This window comes from Oncorhynchus clarkii, chromosome 5 (assembly GCF_045791955.1).
Source record: "Oncorhynchus clarkii lewisi isolate Uvic-CL-2024 chromosome 5, UVic_Ocla_1.0, whole genome shotgun sequence".
Taxonomy (NCBI): domain Eukaryota; kingdom Metazoa; phylum Chordata; class Actinopteri; order Salmoniformes; family Salmonidae; genus Oncorhynchus; species Oncorhynchus clarkii.
This window is the reverse complement of record NC_092151.1, coordinates 25,131,868-25,144,197: the sequence shown is the minus strand read 5'-3', so window position 1 is coordinate 25,144,197 and position 12,330 is coordinate 25,131,868. Positions and strand designations below refer to the sequence as shown.

Here is a 12,330-nt window from a genome sequence, read left to right as displayed (position 1 = left end):
TCCTCGTTCCACAGTGATAGCCCGGTCAGAGTCTGGCTGGGTGGGGATGTGTGTGGTGGGTCTCCTCTCCTCAGTTACAGCCTCCACAGGGGGGACAGGGGGCTCTGAGGTGGGGGTGAAGGCAGTCTGAGAAGGGGTCTGAGGCCACTCCACCTCCTCTCTCAGCAGGTTAGAGTCTGGGTGCTCCTGGTCCAGGGGGGTCTCTATCCGAGTCTTATCGACATGGGGAAACTCCACTGAGGGCTTCTTCGGGGAAAACCCAGGGTCCAAATCAATAATGATGTCATCCAAGGGTTTTGCGGGAAACAGGCCGACGCCCCTCCCTCCAGAGTCTTTTGTCTTCTTGTCCGTGGTGATGTTCTCCTCCAAGAGTTTGGAGGAGGGCTCAGGCTTGCCCTCACGGCTGCCTTTGGGGCCCTGACTGCTGGGTTTCCACTGAGGGTTGCGGTGTCCCCCCTGGAGGTTTGGATCAGCCAGGTCTGTGTCCTCGTCCACCACAAAGACATCCCCTCGTCCCACCGAGCCTTTCTGGCGGGGACCCCATGTCCCGTCCCCACGCCGACTCCCACTCTGCCCAAACACATCCTATGGAGACACAACATAAACACAAGTCATGTATTGTGGTGCTGAATATCAGTATATGAGATCATAGGTTAGATTACATATTTATCAGAGATATTTATTTCTTGTTGTGTATGCATAACTTGTGGAAAGCTGTGGAAAGAATTACTTAGAAAAAAAACGATTTTAAAATACAATACACATCATTGACCTATCTATCAATCATGCATCCCTAGCCTCAAAGCATGTGCAGACCACCTGGCAGGTGTGTTTTTCGAACATATTCCATATCTCCCTATCCCAGTCTGCTGTCCCCACATGCTTCAAGATGGCCAACATTGTTCCTGTACCCAAGAAGGTAAAGGTAACTGAACTAAATGACTATCGTCCCGTAGCACTCACTTCTGTCATCATGAAGTGCTTTGAGAGACTAGTGGAGAAGGAGTAAAGTTTTAAGTTCCTCGGAGTACATATCACAGACAAACTGAAATGGTCCACCCACACAGACAGTATAGTGGAGAAGGCACAAAGCGCCTCTTCAACCTCAGGAGGCTGAAGAAATTTGGCATGTCACCTAAAACCCTCACAAACTTTTACAATGCACAATTGAGAACATCCTGTCGGGCTGTATCATCGTCTGGTTCGGCAACTGCACCGCCCACAACCACAGGGCTCTCCAGAGGGTGGTGCGGTCTGCACAACGCATCACAGGGGGCAAACTACCTGCCCTCCAGGACACCTACAGCACCTGTTCACCCCGCTACCATCATCTCATATTGGCCAGAAAATTGTCAGTCTATTCTTCTTCTGAGAAATGAAGGCTATTCCAAGCGAGAAATTACCAAGAAACTGAAGATCTCGTACAGCGCTGTGTACTACTCCCTTCACAGAACAGCGCAAACCGGCTCTAACCAGAATAGAAGGAGGAGTGGGAGGCCCCGGTGCACAACTGAACAAGAGGACAAGTACATTTTTATTGGCCAGTCTGAGATATGGCTTTTTCATTGCAACTCTGCCTAGAAGGCAAGCATCCAGGAGTCGCCTGTTCACTGTTGACGTTGAGACTGGTGTTTTGTGGGTACTATTTAATGAAGCTGCCAGTTGAGGACTTGTGAGGCGTCTGTTTCTCAAACTAGACAATCGAACGTACTTGTCCTCTTGTTCAGTTGTGCACCGGGGCCTCCCACTCCTCTTTCTATTCTGGTTAGAGTCAGATTGTGCTGTTCTGTGAAGGGAGTAGTACACAGCGTTGTACGAGATCTTCAGCCAAGCAAGCCAAGTCGTAAGCATCCTCTCAAACTCCATGTGTGGGGGTCAATTTCTCGCTAGGGACCAGGTCCATATTTGATTTTTGATGGTAAGTTTGGCTATATACAAAGCAAAAGGTATATAGTAAAACAGAAGGTTAAATAAAATAACAGTATACAGTTTAAGTCGGAAGTTGACATACACCTTAGCCAAATACATTTAAACTCACTTTTACACAATTCCTGACATTTAATCCTAGTAAAAAGTCCCTGTCTAAGGTCAGATAGGATCACCACTTTATTTTAAGAATGTGAAATGTCAGAATAACAGTAGAGAGAATGATTTATTTCAGCTTTTCTTTCTTTCATCACATTCCCAGTGGGTCAGAAGTTTACATACACTTAATTAGTATTTGGTAGCATTGCCTTTAAATGATTTAACTTGGGTCAAACATTTTGTGTAGCCTTCCACAAGCTTTCCACAATAAGTTGACTGAATTTTGGCTCATTCCCCCTGACTGAGATGGCGTAACTGCACAAGCTTTTTCAGTTCTGCCCACAAATTTTCTATAGGATTGAGATCAGGGCTTTGTGATGGCCACTCCAATACCTTGACTTTGTTGTCCTTAAGCCATTTTTCCACAACTTTGGAAGAATGCTTGGGGTCATTGTCCATTTGGAAGACCCATTTGCGACCAAGCTTTAACTTCCTGACTGATGTCTTGAGATGTTGCTTCAATATATCCACATAATTTTCCATCCTCATGATGCCATCTATTTTCTGAAGTGCACCAGTCCCTCCTGCAGCAAAGCACCCCCACAACATGATGCTGCTACCCCCATGTTTCACGGTTGGGATGGTGTTCTTCGGCTTGCAAGCCTCCCCCTTTTATCTCCAAACATAACGATGGTCATTATGGCCAAACAGTTCTATTTTTGTTTCATCGGACCAGAGGACATTTCTCCAAAAAGTATGATCTTTGTACCCATGTGCAGTTGCAAACCGTAGTCTGGCTTTTTTATGGCGGTTTTGGAGCACTGGCTTCTTCCTTGCTGAGCGGCCTTTCAGGTTATGTCGATATAGGACTCATTTTACTGTGGATATAGATACTTTTGTACCTGTTTCCTCCAGCATCTTCACAAGGTCCTTTGCTGTTGTTCTGGGATTGATTTGCCCTTTTCACACCAAAGTATGTTCATCTCTAAAAGACAGAACGCGTCTCCTTCCAGAGCGGTATGACAGCTGCGTGGTCCCATGTTGTTTATACTTGCGTACTATTGTTTGTACAGATGGACGTGGTACCTTCAGGCGTTTGGAAATTGCTCCCAAGGATGAACCAGACTTGTGGAGGTCTACAATTATTTTTATGAGGTCTTGGCTGATTTCCTTTGATTTTTTTTCTTTAGAAGAGGCACTGAGTTTGAAGGTAGGCCTTGAAATACATCCACAGGTACACCTCCAATTGACTCAAATGCTGTCAATTAGCCCATCAGAAGCTTCTAAAGCCATGACATCATTTTCTGGAATTTTCCAAGCTGTTTAAAGGCACAGTCAATTTAGCATATGTATACTTCTGACCCACTGGAATTGTGATACAAGTGAAATAATCTGTCTGTAAACAATTGTTGGAGAAATTACTTGTGTCATGCACAAAGTAGATGTCCTAACCTACTTGAAAAAAATATAGGTTGTTAACAAGATATGTGTGCAGTCGTTGAAAAACGAATTTTAATGATATTTGAATATTTTCGTTTCTCCATGCATGTCTCAGAGCAGTGCGAAACGGTGCTGAAATAGATGTCCACAGCGGGAAGACTACGTATTCTGTGCCGACTAGTGATATCTCTCTTCGGTTACACATCAGTGGAATAGCGGAACAGCATAATGGTCCGGGCAGCCCTTGCTGTGCCTGGTGAGCAGTTGATCTGTTGTCAGAAGAGGAATGGAAATGTCAGGGTGAACCGAGGACCTGAGACCCGCCACATATGTTGACTCTGCCTGTTCCAGAGCTCACAGGTGTGCCTTGCATGGATTGTGACTCCATCTCGTTCCTCGCCCTTCTCCTTTTCAACGCGTGAGTGAGTCAATGATTCCAATGATTCGTCTGACAAACAAAAAACTTTGCGTCCTGCAGGCCCAGGCATGGATCAAAGCTGGCGAGACATTCAATAACGTCATCTTTACAGACTAATTAACTGTGGCCCTTGAGCAATTTGCTCAAAATTGCCACAAAAAAAGAGAGATCAAGAAGATTAACGAAAGCATAAAGATGTTGATGAAGAAATGCTGTTTTGAGTTAGAAATGTACACTTTAGAGTACTTAAGCATTGAATACATTGCAAATTGAGGGATTTTCACAACTGTAGCCGGGCTATAAAAACTCTATTGTCCTGCTAATAGGAAACATTTGCATGATGGGCTACATTCTTTATTGTAACCACAATGTCACACATCATTTATATCTATCTACCTTTCCAATTACTTGTATAGTTTGGGATTTAGAAATGTGCACTTTTAATTATTAGTTCCATTGTTTAGATCGAATGTGCAGACTTTTTTTCTTTAAATGATTGTTCTATGTAGGATGCTGCATTTTAGACCAGTTGCAATTATAAGTAGGCCTAATAAAGCCTCGTAGCCTACCTCAGCAGGTTAAGTTATTTTATATAGGTCAAGGCTCCAAATAATCACACCTAGCTCGGCTATTAGACAATTATTTAGTAAAGGTTGAATAGTCTATTGTTCAGCTAATAGCCCACCCTGCTACACTTATTAAAAACTAGTAATAATACTTTTCCCCCTTTCCACAAGTTAAAGATTCCAATAGATCAAGTGTTTTTAGCCACAATCGGCCCCAACCCCAATTAATACATTTGGTCACAGTTGATAGCGTGCTGGACTTCGCGTTAGAATGTTGAGGGTTCAAAACCTGCTCCCTGCTTGTTTCGTTACATTATTATGCCGGTCTCAGAGCAAACAGCCTGGATAGTTACTCCCATCTGGTTCCTCGCTCTCTTCCACGTGTCATTCAGCACGCTTGTGGGCGTGAATGTACTGTCTTTTTATTCTGTATATATGAATTACAAATCAGCCATTACTTGAATGATGTTTCTAGTCTATTGCATAGTTACAATGTGTAATCATTGATGTCCCAGGAGCAGGAGTGGTAAACACTGTTGAAGTGTATAATTGTAATACATACATGCAGACACAGCATCATTCAAATAATGGAGTTTGATACACCTGGTATTGGATATGACTGTAAAAAAACTTTCTAAATAGCGATTTTCGTAAATTACTTTTTGACAAAAAAACATGCACAATCGTTTGTCTCTACATTAAAACTTCTTAGGGATCGGAGTCCCGTCAACAGGACAGTTGTAAATCATGCAGCGCCTTGTGTCACGATCGCAGATTATAGAGAAACAACAAATGTTGTTACATATAAGTGTCTTACATCGGCTGAAAGCTTAAATACGTATTAATATAACTGCACTGTCCAATTTACAGCAGCTATTACTGTGAGAAAATGCCATGCTATTGTTTGAGGAGAGCTCCAATCAACAAAACACTTTTTTCACCGCAATATGTTTGATAAATTCACCTCTGAATTTAAGGTCCATATAGCTTGCACGATCGATTTTGTATTTCCACTCGTTCAATTTGCAAAGAAAGAAATCTGTGAAAATCTGACCCTAAACGTTGTTTCAACCAGTCAAATCACGTTCGTATGTATTCCTCATAGATCCTAGAACGTAACCAGACTTCACTGTATCATTAGGGGTGTAGTATATCCTACTGGACACCACAAATTTGGTCAGAGAGCGACACCTTCATGGCACGCTGATGACGCGAGTGGTCTTCACTTGATCAACTGTAACTTTGTTAAATAAGAACAAATCGGGGTAAAACAAAGCTAGCTAGATAGCCAATGAGCTGGGCTTTACGGGAGTATCCGGAGTACCCCTTATCTGTCGTAAAATGTAGCTGCTAACCTTCTGCCACAGCAAGCCTTTTCCTTTTGGACAAAAATTCTAAGAATATGGAGAGTTATGAAGTTATGAAAACTGGTTGTTTTGCAAATGTTGAACTTATAATAGGGCTACTAATACTGGAAAAGCTAAATCAATGTGCAAGTATACAGATTTGACGATATTCTCGCAGAAAGATGTAATGCGAATGTTAATGTGCCCTTCGTGATTTGCCCAAATGTAACTGGGTGACTTCACACTAGTCATGTAGTTTGCTCATTCTTCAAGTTATCCATCTGAAACTTTGCACACACACTGCTGCCATCTTGTGGACACCATTGGAATTAACCAGAATGATGGCTAGATGTGGACCCTTTCTGTTGCATTTCAAAGTTGGTGGTAGAGGGGGAAAAACGGTTGTTTTTTACATTCAATTCCCATTTCCACAAACTTCAAAGTGTTTCCTTTCAAATAGTATCAATAATATGCATATCCTTGCTTCAGGGCCTGAGCTACAGGCATTTAGATTAGTCCTTTTAGGCGGAAATAAAAAAAAATGGGTCTATTTGTTTTGTCAGCCGTCTTCGCTGAAGAAAGTCACCAGAGACGGGTGGCTCACGTCAAATTTGCCATTGGAACCTCTCAATATGATTGGTCATATAAAAACCTTGGGACCCAAATGCATAATGAGTGCTCTAACTCTCCCTTGTGGTGGTCTGGAGCAATGAAGCCTGGCTACCTCTAAGCTCGCAACTTTTAAAGGAGGAACCACTGCATGTGTACACCCTCCTCACTCAACTACCACACTAAAAACATCCCCTCTTTAGAACTGTGTACTTCCCTTCCCATTTCAACACATACACCATCTAACTACCTGTACACCATCTAACTACCTGTACACCATCTAACTACCTGTAACTGACCTCAGATGTTGAAACTCCTCATACAAAACAAGTCCGCAACAACCTGAAGTTACATTCCCCTCCCTCCCAGTGCACATCGCTAGCTCAGGAGAGGGTGTTGGGCCTAGGGGAAAGTGGAGCAGAGAGGAGCCTGCTTGGGGTGAGGGGTTGTAAATTCTGTTTGATGACCCAGATGGGCCGCCACAGCAGGGAGCAGTAAAGTTAAGCTGGTCTGGGAGGCATGTGGGGAGCAGCAGCCTGCCTGCCCGGCTGTGTGTGTGTGTGTGTGTGTGTGTGTGGGGGGGGGGGGGGGTTTGACAGTGTGAAGTTCAGAATCAGTGCAAAACTAGGCGCCACAAGGTACATATACTTTCTCTCATCAAAGCTCAATGTAATATGAAACAGAGAGTTAGAGATCCAAACTCAAGGGCACTCGGGTGACTGAGCAAGGGGGGCCAGTGAGGGGCTGAGGTGGGCTGGTACGGGGTGCTCCACTGCTGGAAACAAAGGTTCTTTCTCAAGTTCCTCTGCCTGGCCCGCAGTGACTCCTCTCTGATAAGCCGACACTGGATCTGTCCCTGGCTTCTGGCGCCTCTCCAGCTTATCTACTGTATTGCCTGCCTGATATCCCAGCCTGGTAGGCTGTGCTTACTTGGGGTACCATTACAGTGCACGCGCACACACACGCGCACACACACACACACACACACACACACACACACAGCCAAATCAGACAGGAGCCAGGGGTACTGAGCTGTTGTAGTAATACTCAGTACCCCACTAGGGGGCAGACAGCACAATGATGTTTTCCATTATGATCCAGCAAGGTCTTGGCAATCTCGAAGTGATGTTTTTCAGTACTTCAGTGCCAAGACAATATGCCCTATTTGCTCCCTTTACCCAGGGGCCTCTGCAGCAACAGGCTCAAGCAGGCACTGTATGTGTCATCAACAGTAGCGCTTTCAACCAGCGTGCTGAGACACAATGAGGAAATGTGAACTCAGCACAAACAGAGGAATAGGTGGAGGGTGGAGAGGGCCAGATGTGCTGGTGAGAGACAGTTATATAGCATGTTGGTATGTCTGTAGGTTCATAGCAAGGCACTAACAGCCATAACACAAACACTTTGCATAAGACAGTTAACTTTCAAATCAAATCAAATTTTATTGGTCACATAGACATGGTTAGCAGATGTTACTGCGAATGTAGAAAAATGCTTGTGCTTCTAGTTCCGTCTAACAAGTAATCTAACAATTTCACAACAACTACCTAATACACACAAGTGTAAAGGAATGAATAATAATATGTACATATAAATATATGGATGAGCGATGGCCGCACAGCATAGGCAAGATGCAGTAGATGGTATAGAGTACAGTATATACATATGAGATGAGTAATGTAGGGTATGTAAACATTATATAAAGTAGAATTGTTTAAAGTGACTACATTTATTTTAATTATTAAAGTGGCTAGAGATATGAGTCAGTATGTTGGCAGCAGCCACTCAATGTTAGTGATGGCTGTTTAACAGTCTGATGGCCTTGAGATAGAAGCTGTTTTTCAGTCTCTCGATCCCAGCTTTGATGCACCTGTACTTCTTCACTACGCTGTCTGTGTGGGTGGACCATTTCAGTTTGTCCGTGATGTGTACGCTGAGGAACTTAAAAACTTTCCACCTTCCACCTTCTCCACTAGAATGAATGTGTCTGGGGTCTAGGCTGCATGCCACAATACAAACAAATGACTCTTCCTGTTAATTTTACATGCTCTTTGTTGACCCAGCTATGCCCACTTGGAAATTCTCCATCACAGGCGGTCGGGGGCACCTTAATTCGGGAAGACGGGCTCATAGCAATGGCTGGAACGGAATAATTGGATCGGTATCCAACAAATCAAACATATTTTCCATGTGGTTGATGCCATTCCATTCACTCCATTCCAGACATTATTATGAGCTGTCATCCCCTCAGCAGCCTCCTGTGTTCATCTATTGATTTCTTCTACTCTCAGTGGATTTCAGGGGGAAAATGGGAAATTCCTAGGATTCATCATATATGTCAGATCTTTAGTGGCACACCTGGGATGGAGACAAATGGTTATTTCTAATTGGGGTGATATCCCTCTGTCAGCGCCAGTCTCAGTCTGTTCTGGTAGCCTCCATGTCTCTGGAGCTGACAGCTCTCCACTCTACAGGCCATCCTGAGAGATCTATGGAGGCCAACCACTGACACAACTGCTCTAGGCATAGGTGCTACCCCCCCCCCCCACCACCCCCCACCACCACACACACACACACACACACACACACACACACACACACACACACAAAGGCCAAATCAAGCAGTAAGGTTCGTAAATCTATCCCAGACACAGGTATGTCTGTAGGCAATCTCAAACTGGCTGGGTCTTGCAGCAGGAGGTAGAAAAATTGGCTTTAAAAAAACACCACAAAAACACCACAATGCTCAGGACTTCCCTGGTGAAAAGAGAAGTAAACATTGAAAAACATTGAATTGACACAAATTGGAAACCAGAAAATAATAGCAAGGAAAATGTAGTGGAAATAGCCATAAGAATATGGCTGTTGAAAAAGATGCTATGTTATATATGAATATACCGAGCTGAAAGAAAATGGACATTACAAAAAGGAACAAAGAAGCGCTGTCAGCTTTAAGGCTAGAGGACTCTGGACAGACTTACAGTACAGACATGATCAAAGAGGATGAATAACATGGAGTGAAATATTGAGTAGAAGAGTAACAGTAGGCCAACATTCCCACTTCCCAGTAGGAGAAATCCCTCAGAGTACGGGTCAGCTCTTATTCCCAACTCCAACCAACTGAAAAAGCCTCAAGTACAACTTCAGAATCAGAGGATTGCTGTAATCGTACTTTTGACATTTGAAGTTGATGTTTTACTCCTGTTAACATTGCACTTACAAAATGACTTGGATATAACAATTACATTTCACTCAACATAGGCCTAGTAATAGTGCAATGAAACAGAACCTGCCAAGGTTGAACAAATCACATGTATTTATAAAGCCCTTCTTACATCAGCTGATGTCACAAAGTGCTGTACAGAAACTCAGCCTAAAATCCCAAACAGCAATGCAGGTGTAGAAGCACGATGGCTAGGAAAAACTCCCTAGAAAGGCCAGAACCTAGGAAGAAACCTAGAGAGGAACCAGGCTATGAGGGGTGGCCAGTCCTCTTCTGGCTGTGCTGGGTGGAGATTATAACAGAACATGGCCAAGATGTTAAAATGTTCATAGATAACCAGCAGGGTCAAATAATAATAATCACAGTGGTTGTAAAGGGTGCAACAAGTCAGCACCTCAGGAGTAAAGGTCAGTTGGCTTTTCATAGCCGATCATTCAGAGTATCTCTACTGCTCCTGCTGTCTCTAGAGAGTTGAAAACAGCAGGTCTGGGACTTGTAGCACATCCGGTGAACAGGTCAGGGTTCCATAGCAAATCCATAACAAATCTCCCCAGTACTCAGTGTTGTAATGTTGAACAATAACTCAACCAAAGGGATCGTTTAGGTTAAAACAGATCACTGATGACTGTTCTTCTGTCTAACCAACAAAAACCGCTGTGAACCTCTTAGATCTAAAACCTCAAAACCACAAGCAACATTCAGTGTGTTGTTAACACACAAACATTAAACAAACTTAACGACCTCTATAATCAAGCCGATCCGTTGCACAGTTATTAACATGAACAAGCCGACCCGTTGCACCGTTATTAACATGAAATTGAACTCAATTAAAGCATTATCAAGCCCTTTGTAACAGTTATGCTAATGTATTCATTATGTGGATATTTCTCTCACATACCAAAGTGACTGAACATATCCTATCTAGGACATACACATCTCTGGCCCTGTCATGATGCCACATTGAGGACCTACTAAAGTGCGCTTAAGGACCACATTAATAATTCTACATCAATGGAACATAATCACACTACACCAACCCAATAGACACATATGGGTGTTTTTACTTGAATGACATTATTGTCTCCATGGGGAAATGTTGTTGCAGTATCATGTACACGTTTAAAGTGGGCGTTTAAATACTGTAGACAAGAACATTCACAACAGTTACATACCAATAAAAGAGACTAGCCTGCTGGCTTTACAGGGTCGATAGGAACATGAGCCCAAGCTGTTAAGCAGGGGTATCACACCTGGCACAAATGATTGTCTAGTTCTGTTTTTCCTGCCAGGGTGCCCTATACCTGCCCTCAGAGGGGAGTAGTTCAAAGTCCGGGTGAGGCCCTACCTCTTTCCTCTTTGACTTTGGTATCCTTTGTCCCTCCAGACAAGCTCCAAGTAAATCCAGTAGCAGGCACCCAAGAACCAAGTACCATCCAAGATGGTAGTGCATGACTGCATCAGACATGGGGCTCTCTGCTCCCAGTAGATTCACAATACCCCCAGCCACACACACTCACTGTGAGGAGAGGCTAGTCCAACTCAAAGCAGACACACCCATAGCCCCACACACCTAACGGATACACAACACACACACACTGGCACAAATCTTACACAGGGCAAAGTACAGCTCTAATCCTGGGTTGCTCCACGAAATGAGTGCCTTTTACTCATTTTTTAAGTAGAAATTGTGCACCAGTATTTAAAAAAAGACCACATGGATAATTCAATGAATCAGATATTTTATATTAATTTGCTAAAGTGCCAAAATTCAGCATTTGGACATGTCCCTCCGTGCACCCTCTGACTTCGAGAGATTTTAACCCACTTAACCACAAATGTTAGGTTTTCACCATCATTGTAAAGCCCTAGTTATTATGTAGCTTTGACAAAGTAATCTCTGAAGATGATTATTTATTTCATGTGATTAGTGATTTGTTTTAAGGAAAAACAGCTGGCCCACATTTTAAGGTCAACCCTGTTATGTGAACTGAACTCTCATTTTAATATGGTGAAACCATTCATTTCTTTATTCTTCTTTCAAAAGAAACAAAGCACATCTAATAGTCAAATCTACTATTCTACAATTTTTTGGCCATTTTCAGTTTTTCGTTGTTGTGGTGGAACCCAGAGTGGGTCGAGCATAACACATCAACCATGTTACCCATAGATAGATAGGCTGGAAATGTTTTAATAATTACACCTTTTTTGTGAAGCTTGTATTCAATTGCCCCTCCCTGATGCACACAAGGGAAATGTTTAATATGAAATCGTCAACCCTGGCACTTAATAGGCACCCTTGGCACTTAATATAGTCATTTTTTCACTTAGCCTCTTGAAATGTATTAAGTTGAACATGTATGTGCTCTTTTTGACAGAATGTTGAAATTAGGCGTTTTTTTTTTTTTTTACCAAGTTACACATTTCAAAAGGCACTGAATTGGTGGAACGACCTTCCTACGTTCAGAATATCACTATTATAGCAGACCTTACAGCAACTACTTGCTTTACAGATTTCTGATCCTGCCCAACTTCTCCTGTGTGTGTGTATGTGTGTGTGTGTGTGTGTGTGTGTGTGTGTGTGTGTGTGTGTGTGTGTGTGTGTGTGTGTGTGTGTGTGTGTGTGTGTGTGTGTGTGTGTGTGTGTGTGTGTGAGAGAGTGTTAATGTTTGCTCGATGAGGGACACAAAAACCTCAACCTCAACC

At 43.0% G+C, this 12,330-nt stretch overlaps 1 protein-coding gene across 1 annotated transcript in view; it reads right to left on the bottom strand.

Annotated features, from left to right (window-relative positions):
- Positions 1-12,330, bottom strand: part of LOC139409662 (collagen alpha-2(I) chain-like) — an 89,343-nt gene that overhangs the window by 45,122 nt on the left and 31,891 nt on the right. The window contains exon 7 of the mRNA XM_071155080.1: positions 79-585. Coding sequence (XP_071011181.1) covers positions 79-585 — 507 coding nt within the window. The remainder of the gene's footprint in view (positions 1-78; positions 586-12,330) is intronic.